The sequence below is a fragment of the Merops nubicus genome, unplaced genomic scaffold (genome assembly GCF_000691845.1).
Source record: "Merops nubicus isolate BGI_N331 unplaced genomic scaffold, ASM69184v1 scaffold1971, whole genome shotgun sequence".
NCBI lineage: Eukaryota > Metazoa > Chordata > Aves > Coraciiformes > Meropidae > Merops > Merops nubicus.
This window is the reverse complement of record NW_008589045.1, coordinates 24,528-47,527: the sequence shown is the minus strand read 5'-3', so window position 1 is coordinate 47,527 and position 23,000 is coordinate 24,528. Positions and strand designations below refer to the sequence as shown.

Here is a 23,000-nt window from a genome sequence, read left to right as displayed (position 1 = left end):
TTGGCTTACTTTTGGCTCAAAGGCAATTGAACGTTTAAGGAGATTGTTTTGGTTTGGAACTTTATATTCACATACTAAAGTATTAGTCATGTCTTACGAAAAGAAGCTTTAGTTCCTTTGGAAGGTGATGGTGGACAAATTGGGTAATGTCACAAAAAAAACCAACCAAGCTTAATGAAAGCTGTTGTGTTAATTACTATAAATATTAGTTGATATTGTAATGCTGTCATAAAATCTTGGTTAAGACCAAGTCTTGTATTTGGGTCTCTTCAGAAGGAGTGTTTACTGCACCCTTCTCACCAGTTTAATCAGTTCTAGAAGTGTTTTGTGGTGTAAGTCTTTGTGCGTGACACGTGAAGGAGGTATAAAGAATGTGAAGGAAATGTTCATGTCAGTATTCCTTGTGGGATTGCATGCCAGCAGAAGCAAACATAATGTTAATGGTTATAAAATGCAAATGTACACGTGACTATTCTTGTTTCCTAGATGGCAGGCTTGGAAGTTGGGAAGAAAATCTTTGCCATTAACGGTGACCTGGTTTTTCTGCGCCCCTTCAGTGAAGTGGATTGTTTCCTCAAAACATGTTTAAAAAGCAGAAAGCCCCTTCGGGTCCTCGTGAGCACCAAGCCACGGGAGTAAGTTACCATTCCTTTGGGAGAATCTTGACAAACTCCAATCAAAGTGAATTTTAAAAGACCAGTGGAACTTCAAACAGAGCTACTGTAAAGTTATTTTAAATGCTGTATCTAATCTGACTTTGTGAAGTGGTTTAAACTGCTTTGATTTTGCTTTATTATGTTTGTCAGCAAAAGTGAAACACAAGTGCTTTACATCATTAGCTCTGCCACTTGAGATCGTTTGCTCTACTACTTTAAACACATGGAGGAACCACAAACATCAATGAAGTTTCCTTGACCATGTGGACAGTTTTGATCCCTTATCTCTCAATGTGTTTATTAAGCAAGTTCCTCTGTCTGGGGATTACTTGCTAGTCTGGCAGAAGCTGAACCCTGTGATATCATGAGCCCCGTCAGTGCGTGTACTGGTTGTGTAAACAGCAGGAGCAAGTAAACAGCTCCCCGGCTTTATGGAATAGATGCTTTTCTGTACACAGTCTGGTCCATTCCTACTGGAATGCAATTTTTTGTAAGGTAAAAGAAACACAAATTGTGAGGCCTAATGGCTGAGTTCAGTAAGTATGTCAATGAGCATAGGTCTGTTAATAAAGTTAATGCAGTTGTTACTAGTTTATACATACCAAAGAAAGAGGAGAGAAAGTTGGTCAGGAGTAATTTTGATCAAATTTTGCAGGCTAATGAGGAACCATCTTCTGCTACCAGATAGGACACAGAGTGCCTTGGAAATGGCTCTGATTCAGTGGTAGAATGGAGGCTTGTTTCTCCTGTCAATAACCAAAGGTGTCTTGAGAAATACTATGGCACCCAGAAAGGAGAAAAGAGCAAAGAAAGAAATAACAGCGTAAAGATTATAATCTGAACTGATAGTGCAAGAAAACCCCCAAACAAACAACACCACCACCATCACCAAAATCCCCCCAAAGTGGTAGCTGATAGTGCTGTAGCAAGCAGAAAAGTCATATCTGGGCCTTTCTTCAGTGTAGATCTTGGTTTAATTTCTGACACAACTTGGCAGTGAAAGTGTTGACTGAGTTTCAAGGTTGGCAGTGGTCATCTAGTGAATGAGGAATTCAGAGGAGTTGGAAAATGTTTCTCAGTGCTGCCTGCTTTTTGTTAGGATCTGTTTCTAGCACAACTGTGTTGGTAGAAGAGATGGTTCTCTCCTAAATTCTCAGCCTAAACTGCCAGTGATGGGCTTTCATAGCTCATTAGCATGTTCACAATTAAACCATATAGATAGTGTAGACCTTAGTTAATATTATACATGTACTAAATTAAGTACTTATGAAAATGTCAAATGAAAATGTATGTCTCAATTAAATTTTAAATATTATTTTTTTAAATTATAGAGTTCAATGGGTTTTGGATTCCACCTCTGCTGATAATCGTCTCCAAATGCCAAACATGTATCCTGGGAAAAAATGAAAGTACAAAAAATGATGCAGTGATATTTTTCAAAATGACCTGTACATCAAGTTTATTGCAGTCCAAATGTATTTTAAAATTACTTTTCAGCATCAGTTTGAATTTGTCTGCTTTTGTACTGGCAAGTGGAGCTTGGGGCAAAGATCTCTTAAATAATCACAGAGCTGGCTCGGGAAGTGAAGGCTTCAAGTTAAATCGGTGTGCCGTTCTGTGTGACCTAACGAGCTCTGATAAGGGCTAAAGCAGCTGTGCTGCTTTTTCTGGACCCTGAGCTGATATCATGTGGCTATGCTAGCTTACTTGGGGCAAGATTAGGGCTTAATTTTAAGGAGTAGATGTGAATTTTGCTTCTCAGAACTGTGTTTTTGCTGGTTATGTTTGTCATAACTGTTATGCTTGGACCAAGCAGGAGCATAGCACAACTTGCTTACAAGTTACATGATCAGCAGTAGGTAATTCTTGCTTTACAGGACTCAGTACTTTGCAGAGCTGCTCAGAAAAAACTACAACAAAAAGCTGTTTCAATAAAATTCACCAAGTTTGTTAACAAATTGTAGTACAGATCTAGTCTCTGCAGTCTTCTGCACTCCTCTGTCGTGGTCTGTGATCTGTAGACTCCGTCATCTTGGTTGAGGTGCTGCTTGCCCTCCCAGGCTTGTGGTAATGCTGTGCTATGGCACCTTGCCCAAATCACAGTCCCTTTGGGAGAGATTAAAAGCTATGATGGTGCTTTGGTCCTAATTGGTATATTGAATTTCCCCATTAAATAGTATTGCCTTCCTCTGGTTTTGGTGTCTCAGCTTGCTCTTGTTTCTGATGTCAGTGGTGCAGAGTATCTAGAATATGAACGGTGCTGAACCTGAAACTGAATTGAATAAAGTGTGGAGTCTGACACCCTTGTAACCTATTTATTGCTGTCCACTTTTATCTGGAATTACAAAATGCTGCCTTCCACTGCATTCATGTAGAATCTTTGCTTTTATTAGGACAGTGAAGATTCCTGACTCTGCAGATGGACTTGGCTTCCAAATCCGGGGCTTTGGCCCATCAGTTGTTCATGCTGTTGGGAGAGGTAAGCTGTGAGCTGTCAATGATCTTGGTAAATACACATTTAGTATCTAAATGATGTGGCTGAGATACATCAAAGTTAGGTTTGGTGATTGAACTTAGATTTATTTTTTTCCCCCCTCAAAGTAACAAACAATATTAAGTAACACCAAGTAAGATTTTTTTGTGTTCTTATACTTTGTAAGCTTTGGATGGATTTTCTGGCTTTTTAAAAATTTATGTTAATGTCGGAAGGTTACGTTAAAGCTCTGTATTCTTTACAGACTAAGGAATAGCTGATGGATGCAAAATCACCTTTTTCAGTGAATGGGTGTTGGGAACCACTCACTTCATGAGCATTAATCTGTTAGGAGGCCATGTGGGTGTGCAGTGTTCTGAAAACACTATAGAAACCACACTTTTCACAAATCAAGAGTGCTGGTAACCTAGTCTCTCTTAGAGATGCAGATTTTTCCTTTAAATCCTGCTTTATCCATTTTGTGATGTGGTTGTCAAATGCTTACTGTCCCTAACTTGTTCTTCACTGGTGCACTGGTGATAAAAGAATTCAAAGCATTCTTTATTTCTGTTGCATGTTGTTAATGTTAGAGCCAACTAACGCTGTATTTTCTGCTATTCTGGGCCAGTTGTGTCCTTTTTTTTTCCCTCCTCCTTCCTTTGTAATTGAGGAATATAAAGTGAACTGATGTGCAGAGCAGCCAGATTTGAACAGAGCTCAATGACTATTTTTTTTTACAGGCTGTGGTGCCAGAAATTAGATTTTCAAGAGTAAGTCTAATAAACTGCAGGCTGAGTTGATGTGATCATTATTTCTGCACCTGGATCTCAATTCTACTGCCTATCTTTGTTCATTAAGCACATACTTTATTCCAATTAGCCTCAACAGTATGTAGGAGCTTGCTTGTGTGCTTTACTAAACCTGAAAGATGTTAAACATATGCTTAAATATTTTGCTGAATTGGGACCTGTTTTTTTTTTGAGATAATGTGTTTTTTTTTTTTCTGAAAGATATTTAATGAGGCCTAGTTAGAGATACCTGAAGTAGTCAAGAAGCTTATAAACTTGGGGAATATAAAAGAATTCAGAATAAAGTGGTCTAAGCTATAATTAGTACGTTTCAAGCTAGAGTCTTTTTATTCTTTTGAAATAATTTTCTTTAAGACAAATTTTCCATATTTTCATTTAACTAATCAACATTTTTTTTTATAAAGCAGCCTTTAGAAAATAGTCTGGTCTCTTTTTATGAAATCTGCTGCTGGGGAACCCCATTTTCTTGGAATCCAGCTGACTGCAGAAACACCTGTGATCAGGGGAACTATGTAAGAATTGTCAAGAGCAGATTCCAATTGAAAAATGAGGCTTTTGGAGTCTAAGCTTTAAGGAAAAGAAGTCTATTTAAAGATGTGGATTTTTTTTTTTGTGGATAGGAACAGTGGCAGCTGCAGCAGGTCTCCACCCTGGACAATGCATCATCAAAGTGAATGGAATTAATGTCAGTAAAGAGACTCATGCCAGTGTCATCGCTCATGTCACGGCATGCAGGAAGTACCGGCGGCCAATGCAGGTATGTCTTACTTGGTTCCCTTGCAGATTTTATTCTAAATTTTCTTTTGGTCAAAGTAAATAGTGTGATATGTATCTCTGTCCACATATCTGTTGTATTTGAATGGGGTGGGGGGAATGGAGTGGTGAGTAACAGTACAGGGAAGCCAGTTGAATTGCAAAAGCTGAAGATTGCTCAATATGTTGCTGATTTTCAGGGTCTACTTAATTTCTGCATTGAAATAAATCTAAGCTTATAGCTATCTTTTAATGTGGTATTTTTAAAGGATTATTTCAAGTGTTTCTGTGGTTCCATGCAGAAAGCATTGAGGTACATTCCCATCATGATGGAAAGGGGTTTACACAGCTTGCTGCCTGTTCAGCAGCAGGAGAATGCAGTGCAAAAAGCTGATCTTCCAGAATTCTGTAATACTTAACCATATAAAGAGCAGAGTGCACATATTCCATCTAAAGCAGTCTCTGTGTTCCTGTTGCATTCCAGTCTTGGGAATACACATACATTCAAGGACTCAAAATTTCCCTTTTTTTTAATATAAACATGCAATTTTTGTAATCTTTTCCACATTACTTCAGGGGAGTATCTCAGGCTTCCAAGACACATTTGTTTTAAGAAAGAAAACCAAAACCATCTGGATTCTGTAATGTAATTTTTCTGTCAATTTTTTTTCATAAACTGTGAGCCAATATCACTAATTAACTTCACAAACTCTTCCAGTGCATGTTAATTGAGAAAAAAAATCTGATTAAAATGGAGAGCAAAATGCTTCTCCCATACCTACTGCATAGATATGAGATAAGAATTACAGATAACAGTTAGAATTGTGTTGTGTAAATACAGTCTTTATGAAAATGTTTGTCTAGCTGTTTGTTTAAACTCAACTACAGAACAGAAGTTGTTCACAGCATATCAAGGCCAAGGTCACTCATTCCTTAAAGAAGATGCTCACTAGTAAAGAGAGGGTACTTTGTGCACTAGTAGTAAAACAAGCTAGAATAAAAGATAAATTAAATTCTTTATAGCAGGTTTATTCTCTCTGTGTATAACTGTAGAGTTCCTATAAAGATTAGTGACATCCAAGGAGGATTCATTAATGCTGGCTGGCACGAATGTCTTGATATGCAAAATTACTATGGCTTTTTATTCCACTTGTATAATACATTGGATGACAAAACTGTTTTTACTATACAGAGTATTTATTTCAGTCTTAAAAAGTAGCTGATCATAATTCAGCAAGTCACAAATAATTAAAATCCCTCAGACTAATGACAAAAACGTCAATGAGGTTGTAGTGATATAAAGGCTGCTGGAGAACTATCTAGACTGAAATAAATAGCAGTATTTCCACTGGTGTCGAAACAGCTAAAATTTCATTTCCTCTTCAGAAATTTGGTTGTTTTAATTATTTGGAAGATGCCTATGGATTTCTCTTGTTCTGTAATAGTAGGGCATTAGCCTATCATTTAATTAAAACAAATATTGCAGTCTCTCCTGTGGTTGGCAGTTGTGTAATTGGAAGGAGACCTTTTTCTGTATTCTAATGTTCACATTCTTAATGTGAAGATTCTTCCCACTTGCCTGGAGTGTGAAGTTTCAGGTTCTTGCAGTGTGAATGACTGTGTAACTTCCATTGGACAATGTTTGTATTCTTTCTGTCTTGTCTGGATAAAGAAAATTTAAAGGAGATTTTGCTTCTTGAAACTACAATTTCGTTGCAGAGATGCTAATCATGATGTGACAGATTTAACTACAAACTTAGTTTGTGCCTCTAATGCCTTTGGAGAATGTTTTTCCAAATCATGAGGCTCTGAGAAGCTTGATCCAGTTGGAGATGTCCCTGCTTATGGCAAGGGGGTTGGACTAGATGACTTTTGGAGGTCCCTTCCTGCCCAGACATTCTATGATTCTATGATTGTGTTACATCCTGTGCTACCTTTTGAAAGACTGGCTTCCTATTTAAGTAGGTGGTACTTCCATTATGCCATATGATGAAGTAACCCTTTGGCATAATGTAAATCCCCTTAATTTGGGGATATGAAGATGCTGAGGGACTTGGAGCAACTCTGTGCCAAGGAAAGGTTGAGACCTGGAGCTGTTTAGCTGAGGAAGGGAAGTCTCAGAGGAGATCTGATCAATGCTAATCAAGAGCTAAAGGTCCCATCAGGGGATGCAAGAGGCTCGGGCCAGATTCTTGTCAGTGGTGCCCAGCAACAGGACAAGGGGCAAGGGTCACAAACTGGAACCCAGGAGGTTCCACCTGAACAAGAGGGAAAAATTCTTTTCTGTGAGGGTGGCAGAGCCTGGAGCAGGCTGCCCAGAGAGGTTGTGGAGTCACCTTCTCTGGCAAGATTCCAAACCCACCTGGATGTAATCCTGGGCACCCTGCTCTGGGTGACCCTGCTGGAGCAGGGGGGTTGAACGAGGTGATCCCCAGAGGTTCCTTTCAGCCTCTGCCATTTTAGGATTCTGTAAGTCTCCTATTGGAGATTGTCAGGGCAGTCTTAATGCTGCCAAACAAACCTGTAGTACTGCATAAATAAGCAGTAAATTTTCAGGTGTACCTACAAAGACACATGGGTTTCAGAACGGTTTCTGTTGGGACAGCTTGTACACAGATGTCGTCTAGCAGTCAAAAGTGAGCTTTGAAAGTTAAGCTTCCTTACAGTGCCATTTAGACAAAAGTAAGGCACAGATCAAGCTAGGATACCTACAGGGAAGTAGTGCCTTAATTATACAAAAATCTTGTTATCTATGATTAATGGGATAAAGATAGGAGCTGCATGTTGTGTATGAGCAAAACATGATCAGAATTACTTGGCACTTTGTGTAAAAATAGTACCATTGAGTTTAAACTCTTGCTATCCTTGCTTTTATTGGAGTTCTTCCACAAACCTCTTTTTGATGTCTATGAATCCATCATAATCATGTCATTCATTCTGGTGTAGCTGTTGGAGCAATTAACTGACTGTCAAGCTCCTTCTTGAGGTGTAAGGGGAAGAGTAGTCTGGAGAGGCCACATTTGATAGGACCTTCTGCAAGGATGGGATGGGCATGTGGCTGAGTGAGGGGGAAACAAGGTGTAGAGAGTACAGTTGGCTTCTTCAGAGGTGGTGTGACCAAGTCACCATTCCTGTGCTGATATCTCACTCAGTCACATAAGATGCTGGACTTTTTGGGCCTGTGATTGTCCTTTCTGGGGGTTTTGTTAACTGGTGAGGGGCAATAAAGAACATGTAGTAAAAGAATACTGTAAGAATACTGTAATAAAGGCAACTAGAAGTCATGAAGGCTGTAGCATACGTGCTTTGCGCCAGTGACAGATGAGTGAGAGATTAACTGGATATACTCTATCTTTGGTTGATATTCCATAGTATTTGCTAGCAGATTTGTGGATGCACAGCAGATTAAGCAAGGCAAAAATCAGTTCCCTTTATTTTTTTCACAACTTCTTGTCTCAAATATATTTTTCAATCTGCAGTTTGATTTGAAATGTCTTAAATTATTTTTGGCAGAGGCATGGAACTAAATGTCATGCTGTCACAGATTTCACACTGTCTCATTGCAGTAAAAAAACTGAGAAGCTGACAAAACGCTTTAGAGGGTTTTGGACAAAGCCAAAATTCTATATAATTTTCAAAATAATATCTAACTTGGAGCTCAGAAGGCAATAAAGCTAATAATAATCAGGAAATTAAAGTAACAGTTTAGTATTTGAGAGCACTGAAATAAGTTGCTATCCACTGCACTTGGGAAGCTTTTCCTAGCTGTCATTTTTCTTGTTTTTTTTAGCAAGATGCTATACAGTGGGTTTACAATAGCATTGAAAGTGCACAAGAAGATCTTCAGAAAACAAGCACCAAGCCCTCTGGAGATGATGGAGGAGATGCCTTTGACTGCAAAGTGGAAGGTATGTGATGCTTGTTTTGATTTTGTTGTTGCTCAGAATGTTGGTGTGGTAGCAAGGAAAAACAGGCAGTGGTTTTGTTTTAAGAGAGGAAGTTGCAAGTGGTGTGTAAGGTGCATTTTACCTAAGGTTTTACTTTTATATGTATTCTGAAGATGTAAATTTAGCATGCTGTTCTCTGAAAATTATTCTATTTCCTATTTTGAGAAAAAGCTGCTGTGAACACTTTAGGGAAAATCTGTTCAATTTTTCATTTCTGTTCAATGTTAATAGGATGCATAATCCTAGGAATTACCCAACTGTGTTTTCACTACTAGTAATCATTTAAGGCTAAATGAGATGCATTAGTCAATACTGCATGAGAAATAACAAATCCACTATCCTTTGGATTCTTTTCAGGCAATTAACATTTAGATAAGGCTGCATTCATATGCATTGTGGTAGTTAGAGACAGTTAACACATGAACTGTTTTTGTGTTCTCTGGGTAAATGCTGAGATTGTGGTTTCATTTCTGAATGTTGACACTTTCCATGGTTGCTTTCTTCTTGTTTATTTAGGTGCTCTCAATTTTTTTTGGTTGCTTTTTTTAATGTCTCTTGTTTCTAAACGAAATTGATTTAGTCCCCTTCAATAATTGTTTGTAAAGAGAGACTACTGTGGCTTGTCTTTTTGTGCCCCTTTAGCAATCTGCTATTTTAGCACCCATAAACATATGGGTGTTCTTATTTTTAAACCATTCAGCTGATAGCTGGAACGCTTCTGATGAAATTTTGAAGTGGAAAGACCAGAGCATACCTCTTTATGGAATGCTTACCTGTGTCCTTCTCAGTTTGTTTAATGGCCAGCCCTTCTCAAATGTTTTGTGTTATTTTCTTTATTCTAGAGGTAATTGACAAATTCAACACAATGGCGATAATTGACGGGAAGAAAGACCACGTGAGTCTGGCTGTTGACAATGTCCATCTGGAGTACGGGGTGGTTTATGAGTATGACAGCACAGCTGGAATAAAGTGCCATGTGTTAGAAAAGATGATTGAACCAAAGGGATTTTTCAGCCTGACTGCAAAGGTATGAAGCAATTTTTTGTATATATTAATTCTTACTATGCTTAATACCAGCAGAGCAACAGCTGTCTTTTGGTTATTCTTGGGATTCTATGTTTTTCACTTAATGCCTTTAATTAGTCACCTTTATCCTTCTGATATTTTTCAGCATGATTGTGTTCTCAGGAAGCAAATTAAGTTCTGGTGTGGTTATAGATTGAGCCTCTAAACTGAAATAATGTTAAGGAACTTTAAGGACTTTTGTTTCTCCTGCCCCTCTCCCTTTTTTCTTGTTTATGTAATAAAACTTGAAAGAAGTCAGAGACTCACTGAAATGTCAAAACTTCTTGAAAATAGGCTGTGGTTTCCAAAAGTTATTTCATCCCAACAGAATTGCGTCTAAAACTTCCTTTGGTAAAAGGAGTAGCACAATATCTCTCTTCTCATGTCTAAAAGTAAAGCTGTGCATACACAGGCACACAATCATAGAGGAAGACAAAAACCAAGTACAACTTCAGAGTTTTTATTTTGTTAATATTTTCAAATGGTAAAACCTCTGATTGCTATGAATGGGATCTGTTGTGGTTTTTGGGTTTGGGTTTTTTTTTTAATTTATATCTGATATTGTCTGGGTCAGATTGACAAGTAATGAAGTAATACAGCTCTTTTTTTAAGTCTATTTTTATCTTCTCACAGACACATGCATGCTAACAAAGTACACTGAATAACATGAAAGCCAAAACTTTTCGGGAGTGTTTTGATACCTGCAAATTTCAGTTTTTGTTGATCTTTCTATAAGAAGTGTAAACTGAAATATTGTTCTTTCATTGAAATGACTAAGCCACATCCTCGGAGTTGGACCAAACCAGCAATAGACATCTCCCAAGTTTCATAACACAGTGAATTTCAATGCCTGAACCCCTCACCTCTTCAACATGTCTTTTTTTTCAGTTTTCTATCACCACCACTTACTGGTGCTATTTCCATCATAGCAAGATTTCAGTCTTCGCTGGGCAGTCCAGCTTATTCTGTTCTCTAGTTCCTCTTTATATATGCATCATTCTGCTCAGTTTTCTTTTATGCTTTTTCTCTACGTTAGCAAAATTTTGGCCTGGTGGTATAAGTGATACTACAAGTAATGAATTGTTTCATCAGCTTTGCATAATATCCGCTGTTCAAGTAAATACAGCAGATAATGTATTTCATAGGAGCCATATTGGTTACATTAGTAGGAAATTAGTAGTAAATCCATTATCAGATAATGTAATGAGAAGACAAATAAAAGTACTTATTATAGTTATAAATTATGCAGGCGATAGACTTAAAGTTACCTCTCCGCATCCCAAGTTTCACTAATTGTTATGTAGCATTGCCTCTGATTTTAAAAGGCAACTGATTATCAAGCTTTTCATCTTTAATTATAAGGGATCATAAGTAAGGGGTTATTGTAGTCAAGTTATAACGTACTGCTATTATTTTTATCATAGATTCTTGAAGCACTGGCAAAAAGTGATGAACATTTTGTGCAGAACTGCAGCAGCCTCAATTCCTTAAAAGAAGTTATCCCCACTGAGCTTCAAAGTAAATTCAATGTCATTTGCAGCGAGAAAATTGAGCATATCTACCGAAGAATCTCTAGTTATAAAAAGGTATAACTGGCATGTCCTGAGGTTGGGGATATTTGTTTTTAAGGGAAAAACAGGGGAATATGATACAGTTGGAACAACTCTTCAAAAGGGCTATTGCAATGACAAAAATATGGCTGAAAGTTTAGCTGTTTTGTGTCATGAATGTTTAAACTGAGTAATTGCATCAATTGTTTTCAAACCATGCTCTTTATTATCCCTTTTTGAGACACTGGGTAGATCACATCCTTTCTGTGTTCACTTGTGGATACAATCAACTGCATATTTCCCACAAAAGGCCCAGCATTCTTGTAAATTCCTTAAGTCAATACTCTAATGAACTTGCAGATGTTAACCACAAATGAAGCAATAATAGCAGAATTATTTTTTAATTTGAATGCATCTCTATTTTAAATACTAAATTGTTAACCTTTTAGTCATCTTTTGTGCCCTTCAAATTGCTATGACTTTTTCTAGCATGATTATTAATTATAATAGCTCTATAAATTGTTTGATCAACTTGAGTTAGTAGAACATCATAGCACAGAAAAAAGGTGCTGAATTCCGTACGCATGAGATCTACATTAATGAGATGTGAATGAATAAATAACCCAGAGTGTGACTTCTAGTTGCTGTCAGTGTATTTCTCTACAGTTATTTACCTAAGCAGGGTGTAAATGAATCAACCTGCAAACTTATTTTCTTATCCTGGCTTTTGGTTTCTTTCCTGTACAACCTAGCTCTTGGGAGTTTGGAACTAGTTTGAAGTAGACTCAGAATGACATAGAACCAGCTCTGCCTTGTGTTGTCTTAGCTGATGATCTGACTTGCGACATGTGCAAACTGGTCTGTTCCGAGACTTAATATGCAAAAAAAAAGGAAAAGGAAAAAAAAAAGGAAAATGAGATTCAATGTAGAAGCTTCACACACTTGTAAAAGTTGCAGAGAAAAGAACAAGTCAAATTTTCTTGTTTTTCAACGGAAAAGAAGGGCAAACTGTAAGAAGAACCTGTAGGTTCAGTAGGATAAAGGCAAAAAAAGGGGTTTTCCAAGGACTTTTCAGGGTATTCTCTGGCAAGATATAGAATAAATTGAGGAACTGAGTCACAGGTGGAGCCATTAAATGGATTCTGATACTTCATTACCAAACACACAATATCTCTGTTGTTTGTAGTACAAACTTCTGTGTTTTCAAATTGATTTAAACAATCAAAAAGTCTTTTTTAAAAAACAAATGCATTAGTTTTAATGTTGTTAATAGTGGATTTAGAGCTCAAGTAGTGTGTAGGTGGTTTATACCTTTCCTGTAGCTGAAAAATCTGTGCTTGGTGTATGGTCTCCTTACAGGAAGCCAAGACAATAAAATAAACTTTCTTGTGTTATGCTGGGTATCAAGTGAACAGCCTCAGGGAAGTTGCCATAGTGCATGTACTGTCTAGAAGAAGATATTGCTGATACAAATGGCACTTTCAAGCTCATCTGTTCAAAAATCAGTAGTTTCACATTTAGAGCTTTTAATGACAGTAATGCAATGAATTTCAGGATAGACATGTTGTTTTCTTGGCAAGGTAAAGGTAACCATAGTTACAGGAGCCTTTCAGAGTGCCTGAGCCTGGCTGGGCTCCTGATTTCACTGGTAAGGTTTGGATTCTATAAATAGAAACCCCATAGATTTCTGCAGTTCCTACTGTTATCGGAACATTTTGCTCATAATGGACCTCAAGCTCAGTGCCATGAGTCCCAGATGTTTCTCAACACATAAAAGAATTCTGGGCCTGACTTATGACATGATTAAATCATAGACAGGCATTTGGTCTCTCTGGAGCAGGATGTGTGGGAGCTTGAGATGTGAAATATGTACTGCTTGCAGGAATGTTTTCATCACTAAATGTTCTTAGTGCCCTTCTTAATTATTTGTACATTCTTCAGCCTTCAAACACTTCCATAATTGGATTTCTTGTAAGTTTCCAGATCTTGTTTTGATATGAAGATTTAAGTGTAATTAATCAGTCAAAGTTCATCAGTCTGAAGTAATATGACACCAAAATACACAGAAATTTAAATCCCAGCATGCAAAACTGTTATTACTCAAAAATGCCATATCTTTGTTCAGTGAAAGTGTTAGTCAAAAGCTGACTGATTTGGTTTGTACTGATGTTTGTTAGGGAGGGAACTTTGCAATTTAGCTTTGAGAATATTCTTATGTATGTGTTATGCTCTATAGCTGAGGTAGATCTGTGCAACAGTTTGACTGCAGAGACACTGTGATAAAACATTAGGGACTTGGAACTGATTAAATCTTTTCCAGAAAAAAATTCTCCCTTAACAACAAACTGCACTAGAAAGGACACATCTTGATAGAAATCCTACCTGTGACTGACAAATCTCTTTTCTGGTGGGAAATTCTTACCTCATTACTTTAATGATGCTGAAGTAGGTGTATTTTCTAAGTGTCCAAATTTAGTACAGCTTTATCTTAGTCATTTTAGGTTGACATAATCTCATCTTAAACCTAAATAACTCTAAGTTCGTTCAGTTGTGCACAAAATTTCAGGTGTTTTAGTGAAGGAGATGTGGCTAAGCACTATATTAAAATTAGACCATAAAATGGGGGGTGGGGGACAGGGAAGCACGAAAAAGCCTATGTTCATCATTGTTAGGCTGATATATGGGGGAGAGAAGCATGAGGTCTGTAAACTACAAAAATGATCAGAGGGCTGGAGCAGCTCTCCTATGAGGACAGGCTGAGAGAGTTGGAGTTGTTCAGCCTGGAGAAGAGGAGGCTCCAGGGTGACCTTATAGCAACCTTCCAATACCTGAGAGGGGCCTACAAGAAAGCAGGGGAGGGACTATTCACAAGGGTTGTAGTGGCAGGACAAGGAGTAATGTCCTTAAGCTAGAAAAGGGTAGAAAAGGATAGATTAGATGTTAGGAAAAAGTTCTTCAATATGAGGGTGTTAAACAACTGGAGTAAGTTGCCCAGACAGGTGGTGGAGGCCCCATCCCTGGAGACATCAAGATCAGGCTAGATGAGGCTCTGAGTAGCTTGATCTAGTTACAGATGTCCCTGCTTATGGTGGGGGGGTTGGACTAAATGACCTTTGGAGGTCCCTTCCAGCCCAGACATTCTATGATAACTATGGTGTTTGCATTTTTTATGCTCTAATCTTTATCAGCTTCACAGAATCACTCAAACTCACAGAATGGTTGAGGTTGGAAGGGACGCCAGTGGTTCTCCAGGTGGTGGCCTTGCCAGTGCTGAGTAGAGGGGCAGGATCAGCTCCGTCTACCTGCTGGCAACACCTCTCTGAATGCAGCCCAGGACACTGTTAGGGAGGACTTCATTCTTCCTGAATGTGAAAGTCATGATTCATAGCTTGCAATGCTGTCTTTGTTATATCTTCAGGAAAAAATTTCAGAAATTTTTGCAAGACATGGACGTGAAAACATGTATGTCAGCAATTGTTTATAAATGTCATGTCCAAAAAAATGCATCATAGAGTATTTCCAGATATCCTCCCCAGGAAGACAATGTTTTATTATGTTGCAAGGAAAACAAATGCTACCTCCTGGTTAAAAAACTATTTACATTTGTAAATATAGTTTACTTCAAAATCAACCCCTCAAAAACATAAAATGAAAACTATTTTTAGTTTCCATTGTAGAGAAAGATGGAAATTATGAAGTCAGAGATACTTGAAATGTTTTAAGTTTTTGTTTTCTTGTCAGGTACACAAGTTTTGTGAGACAAACGCTGACACATCAAAAGCTGTTAATCTAAATTTCATTTTCTTTCTCACTTCTAGTTTTCAAGAGTATTAAAAAACAGAGCTTGGCCTACATTCAAACAAGCTAAGTCAAAGATTTCACCACTTCACAGCAGTGATTTCTGTCCAACGAATTGCCATATCAATGTGATGGAGGTGTCTTACCCTAAAACCTCAGCTTCCCTTGGTAGTGCATTTGGTGTACAGTTAGACAGCAGAAAACATTCTTCCCATGAGAAGGAAACTAAAAACAAAGATCAAGGTAAGTTGGGTGAACCTGAAAGAAGCACTTTCAGTGCTTCTGATGCAGAATCTGAAAAGGCTCATGTACTGAATATCAAAATGAAGGATGAGACTTTATGAAATGCCTTATTTTTGATAGTTTGTTTTATTTTAAAGTATAATAAAAACAAGTCATAGTTTCACGGTATCTTTCTTCTTAAATATCTTGAATCTTATAGGCAAAATAAAATGCAAAATTAAATAAATACATGAAGTTTTAGGCAGATTGATATTTCAGCATCTGTTGTATATCTTACTAACTTAAAAAATGTTTGTTAAACAAAAAGATAATTATGTAACCTCTTTGGATTATTCCCAGGTAAACTAAATCCCATGATTTATGTCCAACATACTATTACCACTATGGCTGCTCCTTCAGGACAGTCTCTTGGCCAGCAAGAGGGCCATGGTCTGAGATACCTTTTAAAAGAAGATGATTTAGAAACACAAGATGTCTATCAAAAGCTGCTGTTCAAATTACAAACTGCACTGAAAGAGATGGAAACATGTGTCTGTCAAATAGACGAGTAAGTAAATGTTACCATCTGTACTTGCCTTTAATTTTTGCATCGAAGGTCCTGGTAAATGTGAGTAGCCCTTTTGTGTAGTGTGGGATCCATGTTGACTTCAGATTGAATTCAGATGAGGCAAAGAATTTAAGTGTAGGTAAGATTATAGCTTGTTCTTTTTCCCATTGTTCCTGATTTTTTCACACTTCAGTTTGTAGCTTTTCTCTAGCATGAGGAAATGTTAATTATTTTGAGGTGAGAGAAGTGAGACCTACATGTCTAAAAGTTCACTAGGAGTGGAAAGAAAGGGCAGAGGTATCAAATTAGTTTTATTGAACTCTTGAGGTATTGCTGAATAGTCCCAAAGGTGAATTTATAGGTAAAACGTTTTTCATAAAGACTGTTAATTTGTTTTTCAAAACCAAAATGGCCCTAATGAAAAACTGTGGATCTAGGGAGAGCCACTCTTGAGTTAGCAGCACATTTGGCTTGAATGTGGGAGATCCAGAGTTTAGTTTCTCCTAATTCAGGACTAGGATTTTAAAACTCTTACTTTTCCATCTGTGAGGTAAGAGGGTTGACTGCCAGATCCTGGGCTGCATCAAGAGAAGTGTGGCCAGCAGGTCAAGGGAGGTGATTCTCCCCCTCTACTCTGCTCTGGTGAGACCCCACCTGGAGTACTGCATCCAGTTCTGGAGCCCCCATTACAAAAGGGACGTGGACCTGCTGGAGCGTGTCCAGAGAAGGGCCACGAGAATGATCCGAGGGCTGGAGCAGCTCTCCTACGAGGACAGACTGAGAGAGTTGGGGCTGTTCAGTCTAGAGAAGAGAACTCTCCAAGGTGACCTTATTGTGACCTTCCAGTATCTTGGGGGGCCTACAAGAAAGCTGGGGAGGGACTTTTTAGGCTATCGAGTAACGACAGGACCAGGGGGAATGGGGCAAAGCTGGAAGTGGGCAGATTCAGGCTGGATGTGAGGAAGAAGTTCTTCACCATGAGAGTGGTGAGACCCTGGAATGGGTTGCCCAGGGAGGTGGTTGAGGCCCCATCCCTGGGGGTCTTTAAGGCCAGGCTGGATGAGGCTCTGGGCAGCCTGATCTAGTGGGAGGTGTCCCTGCTCATGGCAGAGGGGTTGGAACTGGGTGATCCTTGTGGTCCCTTCCAACCCTGACAGATTCTGGTTCTGTTTTAGCAGAGGACTTTAGAGCCCTAATGGCTCAGTGGTTGGACTTTATGATCTTAAAGGTCTCTTCCAACCTAAAGGATTCTATGATTCTATCAAGAAGGATGATAGGTCTTTCAGTTTTGAAAGATCCGACATGTAATGCAAATGTCGGAAATTATTTCTTTGGAAAATATAAATAACATCATTTTTAGAGTTTAAAAGCTGATCTTTCATGATCTTCAGTTTGGAAAAGTGGCTTATCATTGCTATCATTAAGTGGCTTTAAGTAGGATCCACTTATAAGAGAGAATTTTCCAATTTGTTCTCTGAGTTTCATCAGCTATCTGAGTTTGTCTCAGCTTGTTCTTGGTTAAAGTCAACAAAAGGCACTCCGTTTGCTTTGCTGGCTTAAAAGGCATTTTGTTTAGTCTCATGTGGGGGAAAGAGAAGAACGGCCAGTTCCCCACAGAGTATAATCTGCATGTGCTCTGTTTAAGAAGAAGGAAAAAAAAACCCAAACAAACAAAACAAACAAACAAACAAAACCAAACAAAACAAAACACAACCCAAACCACAAAACACTTTAAAAAGTCTATTTAACATAATTATTGTGTGGGGTTTTTTTTTGTATCCAGGTTTGGGTTTGCGTATCTTAGACTCTCTCAGATTTGTTTTCTAAGAGCAGTTTGGTGACCTCAGGAGCTAACAGCTCCAGAATGCTGTTATCCTAAGCTCCAGCTTATATTCATGGTAGTTCAGCAAAGAAATGTTCCTTAGAAAAAGAGCCTGCTGGCTGAGAAACAGTGAAAAGCTCCCTTAGGAAGAGCTCTAGCTGCCCTAATAAGTGTCTTACTGAGATCTTGGCAGCAGTAACTAAACAGTCACATAAAAGAAGAGGATATAATAGTCTATATTGATAAATAATTATTTGGGGGAAGATATTTTCAGGAGCTGAAATTGCAATTAATTATTCTTGTTTCTTACTCTTGATTACTTTCTTGCAACAACAAAATCCATGAGAAGTTAGCAGAATGGAAAAAGCCCGTTTGTTTTGCTAAAAGTGGATGATAATGGAAACAAGAAAATGTTGTAGTACAGATTAATTCCTGTTCTGATCTCATCTTCCAGCAGGCAGCGCTACAAGGTCTTCTTGGAATGGACTTCTTGTTTTCAGAACACTGCTAGAATGATCTGCCATGAATTTGTCTAATCCTTTTTTGAATCCTTTTTGTATTTTTGTGTACATAAAATTATTCTTACAAGTATGAAGAACTGACTTTCTAAGGCCCACGTTTTCATAATGTTTTAGGGCATGTTCAAGAACATGTGTACTCTCTAGCAGGTAGATCGAAACTGCACATTCTGTGAAATACAGGCCCAACCTTTCTTCCTCTCCTTGTGCAATCCTGCTGATGAGTGGCTTAAGTGACAGGGTAGAACTGACTTGTGATTTCATACTGGTATGAAGTGCTAAGACATGTAGCCCAAAAGATGTGTGTCTAGTGGGTGGGAGGGTTTAGAGTTCAGTAAAAATTATGCCTTTTGTGTTTTAGTTACAGTTCAGGTCAGTACTTTTTCCTATAGGTAGGAAATGTCTATCTGTCTCTCTCTTGTTAGCATTAGCCAGAGAAAGGTATGCAGAAATGATGAAAAGATTTGCTAAAAAGCTTTACTTGTCATCCTTGTTCCCCTAAAGTTAATGTCAAACCCTATTTTAACATCTGTTGGATTATGATTTTAATGAGACCAAGCTTGTTATACCATCTGAGGTATGTATTCATTGCTATAAGGTCAACAGACAACATTATAATCTATTGTGTTTCCAAAGTATATGTTTGCTTAGTTTATTTCTTAAAACTCTGTCCATTTCTGAGAGCCAGTGAATTATTTGTGTATACTTAAAAATGTTGCAGTTGGATGTGGTGTTAAACATATTGTCTGTGTTCTGTATGGAAAACCTCACTGCTCTGAGTCTGGAAACTTCAACTTTCAAGAACTGCTTAGGATCAGGTTGTTTTCTGCTAGAATATCTTTGTCAAAAGAGTAGAGAAATTGATAACTTAGTATTGACTTAGTAACTTAGTAACTTTGTTGGGATTAATAGTGATTTACTTCAAGTGGCAAAGCTGCACAAAATCAAGATGGAGCTCTAAATCACTTAAAATTGGAATTCCCTCCCTGGACTAATGTCACAATGCTAATATATGTGGTGAGAAATAAAAGTAAAGGAAGTAATTCTGAATGCTACCTTTTAATTACAATTAGGGCAGGATTTTTGTTCATGAAATAAATGTATCTCCCATAGTTTCCCTTCGACAGTAAGAATTATGTGTAATAAAAAGATCTGACCTACTCTAGAATCCTGCCATGTATTTGGTAGAAAGTTCACTGGCTGACCATTCTCGTAGCTCCTACAAAAAAAAAAAAAAACCAACTTGTTACTGTGTTGAAGTACTTCATAGGAGAAAAAGCTTAATTCAGTGTCTTCTGATTTCATGTCATTAGAAGGTAGTTTTTGCAAGAAAAATGCTATCCTTCAAATCCAAATATTAGTTTGAAAACATCATTCTAAATGTTTGAGAAATAGGAATGAAAAGACAATTGCCCATTGTAGCTGTTCTGATCTTGAAAGTAAATTAGAACATCTCAATAAGAGTTAATCACCAAAGAATATGAATCTTTTGCTTGCAGTATTTGTGAATGTTCTAAGTGTAACAGTCTGTACTGTTTCTTCTTGGCTTGATGTGACTTTTGTGCTTGTCACAGAAGCTTTTAGATTAATCATTTTTACTAGTGCTGGTGGCTTAGACACTTTGAATGTCAAGAAATACTCAGATATGTTAAGAAAGATTCTTAAAACACTTTAGTTAAATAGCTTCTGATGCAGGCTGGCATGTCTGGTACAGTGGTAATTGAGAAAATACATGCTTTTCACAGAAAAAATAACTTCTTTGGCTTAATTTCTTGGTTTGTGTGGAGAAGTATGTGGTTCGTGTTTAAAAATAGTTATGTTGACATCGTTTGACCCCAAGTGTTCAAGAATGTGCTGTATTTCTTCCCCAGCTGAAATCATTGTCTTCATACAAGGCTATTTAGTAATGCTAATGGGTTTCACTGTTAACACTTTTTAACAGCAGAATGTGTCACTTGTTTCTCTTTTTTCAAATAGATATGGGCTGAATTAAGATGTTTCCTTCACATAGAATAATAGATGGAGGATGTTGACAAGAAATGTTATCCTGTTGTTAGCTCACTTGGGAAAACCATGAATATATCTCATTTTTGTTGTTGTCTCACAGCCTCCTTTCTTCAATAACATATTCTCCAAAATCAGAGCGTAAAATGCCTGAGCCTTTAATACCAGCAGACAGTGATAATGAAAAAGGGGAGAGGAATGGGAAGAGAGTCTGTTTCAGCGTGACAGGGGATGAACAAGATGATTCTGGTCATGATACCACCAGTAACAGGGATTCTTACAGGTAACTTTACTAATAATATTTGTATTTGTCAACTGAAAAGTTTTACTTTTTACTTGTCTTATAAAAAGAAAGTCCAGAAACAATTGCTGTTATGTTCCTCAACAAAAACTCAAATATCTGCCTTGGAAAGCAGGCTGCAAGAGCCACCACTCCTGCTGATCAAAAAAAAAAAAAAAAAAAAATTCTCAACATATATTCTTCACCTTTACCCACTCAAAATAGTGTAGCATTATCTCATCTCTAGAATTCCTAATGCATTACATTTAGTGTGAATGAGAATACAAAGAATTTTTGAAAGAAGGAAGTAACTATAGCAAGCAGAGTTCTTGCAAAGATTTATCTTCTGCTGCTTAGAGGGAGTTGGTTCAATCCCAAATATAAAATACAAATTAAAATTTCATCTGCCAGTAAAATAAAGGTTCATTGTTCATTATCGTGGTTCATTATTATGCTCAGAAGGTAGAATCTCAGTAGAGTCGTTGTTTTTTGTACAGAACCCTGTGTCACTGAGATCTCTTTGCTAAACTAATATTTGATTACTGCAGCTTGGTGGATATGAACCCTGTCAGAGCAGAAACAAAAACATACGTATATAAATGTAGAGATAATGTGTACGGTTCAGTCCATGTTTTTCTAACCATGGTGAACACACAAAAGTGCTGTTCCAGCTGAAACATGTTTAGGGGTTTCTGCATGTGTGTGAGGTGTCAAACTGGTGGTGCAGGAGCTGCTCCAGTGGCCTGTGCTTTTCTAGTTGGAAAGTTCCCCAGTTGGCACAAGATTTGTATGTGAAGGAAGAAGGTCTGACTCAGGACATGTGACATCTCTTCATGTAAAATATTGGCTCTATTCTGATTCCAGTCATTTGTTGTCCATTCTAACTGTTCAGGAATTGTAAAATCTAGGATTCCATATGCAGAATAATCATAAAATCTATCACTTTAGAAGAAGTGTTGGAGTGAGATTGGCATTTTTTGTTTGTTTCTTTGGCTAAATAATTATGTTAGGTAGTACATGAAATCTCCAGATCCCATAATGCCATTGTGGTTGTTATTAGAGCTAGTAGGCTGATTTCAGCCATTAGAATGCTTTCATTTTGTGTTGTAGGGCCTCATTCTAAACCTTACAATACAGGACAATGAAAATGCAGAGTGATATAGCTAATACATCTAATATGTTTCAAATTTTCCTCTGTTTTAGTTTCTCATGCTTTGCACAATCTAATTTTAAGTAACCTTCATTTTCCCTTTGGAGGCTTTAATCAGCATTAGTTGGAAAACATTTCTTAATATCTAGCCAGAAATTCTTATTACTCTTTGGGACTGTTCACTGTCTATGAGGAACATGTTGTTACTGATGTCTTTTCATCTATTTAATGGATATGATTGTATTTATATCACATTGCTTCCTTTAAAAATTTTCCCCATTTACCTACCTGGTTGGCTGCAGGTCCAAAACGAATCCCTTATCTGGGAAATGTAAGTTGGTGTGCCAAAACTAGTAAAAGAGTACTTCTGTGTTTACAAAACCAAGAAAACAAGTCAGGCGCATGTGGGTTCGTGTATAACCTCAGCATTATATGTAATATATAGATACGTATGTACTGGTGAATGAGTGCACCCAATTGATAAAACAAAAACCAGGCTCTTATATACAAATATCCTTTAGGTACACTTCTACTTTCTTCTGTTCCCTTGGGTTATTAAGACTCCCTCAACTGAATAATTACTTCAGCTTTTCCTGCATTGAAACTAAATGATCTTCATGTGGCTAAAAAATTCTGAAGACCTTGAAATCAAATTTATCTTCATGGGATTTTTTAGCACAAAGGGATTTTTAATTTTACTCTGTACTGGAGAAGTAGACATGTTCTTCATCTGTTTCTGTACAGAAAATTTATTTTTGAGAGAAGAGAGCAGAAAAAAAAAAGGCACATTTTAACCACCAAATTCCCTTACTAGATCAATGTGGGTGACATTTTGTATGCATAAGAAGTTTCCACTTAAGTCACATGTGTAAATGTCTATACATATCTAATGAAATGAACAGCTCAGAGATGGGATCAAACTTATGTTGGCTGACAGGGAAAAATGGTTTGTAATTTGAGTTTTGGTGCTACTCAAATGGATCTAATCTCTTCTAAAACCATTATGGACTCTAGCTTGCAAGTCATAAACCAGAGTATTTAATCATTTATATTATCTGTGGGCTTGGAGAACAGAATTTGAGTGCAAAATTACTAAAACATTTGAGGCCACAGTCTCAAAAACTGTCACTCGTGTAAGGAAAGTTGGTTGTTTTGCGTTGAAAGTGTATATTGTCATTCTGCAACTACTTGTTCACATGCAAGGTGAAGGGAGAGAAATTAATCCATCTATTTTGGGAATCTGGTCCTCTGAGACCTACCAGGATTGCAAATTAAATGAAAGCCTAAGTATAGGGATCTTTTTTGTTGGTAAAGAATTAAATTTAAAAAGGGAAAAGGGAAAGGATTTTCATAAGTTTGATACGGAACCTGTGTTAAAGGATATT

General features: G+C 37.5%; 1 protein-coding gene across 1 annotated transcript in view; it reads left to right on the top strand.

Moving 5' to 3' along the window:
• PREX2 (phosphatidylinositol-3,4,5-trisphosphate-dependent Rac exchange factor 2) overlaps nt 1–23,000 on the top strand; it is a gene marked incomplete at its 3' end in the record, with an annotated part of 77,153 nt that overhangs the window by 34,928 nt on the left and 19,225 nt on the right. The window contains exons 18-26 of the mRNA XM_008949457.1: nt 487–635; nt 3,050–3,135; nt 4,559–4,695; nt 8,482–8,599; nt 9,481–9,665; nt 11,128–11,289; nt 15,072–15,294; nt 15,634–15,841; nt 20,289–20,468. Of these exons, the coding sequence (XP_008947705.1) occupies nt 487–635; nt 3,050–3,135; nt 4,559–4,695; nt 8,482–8,599; nt 9,481–9,665; nt 11,128–11,289; nt 15,072–15,294; nt 15,634–15,841; nt 20,289–20,468 (1,448 nt within the window). The remainder of the gene's footprint in view (nt 1–486; nt 636–3,049; nt 3,136–4,558; nt 4,696–8,481; nt 8,600–9,480; nt 9,666–11,127; nt 11,290–15,071; nt 15,295–15,633; nt 15,842–20,288; nt 20,469–23,000) is intronic.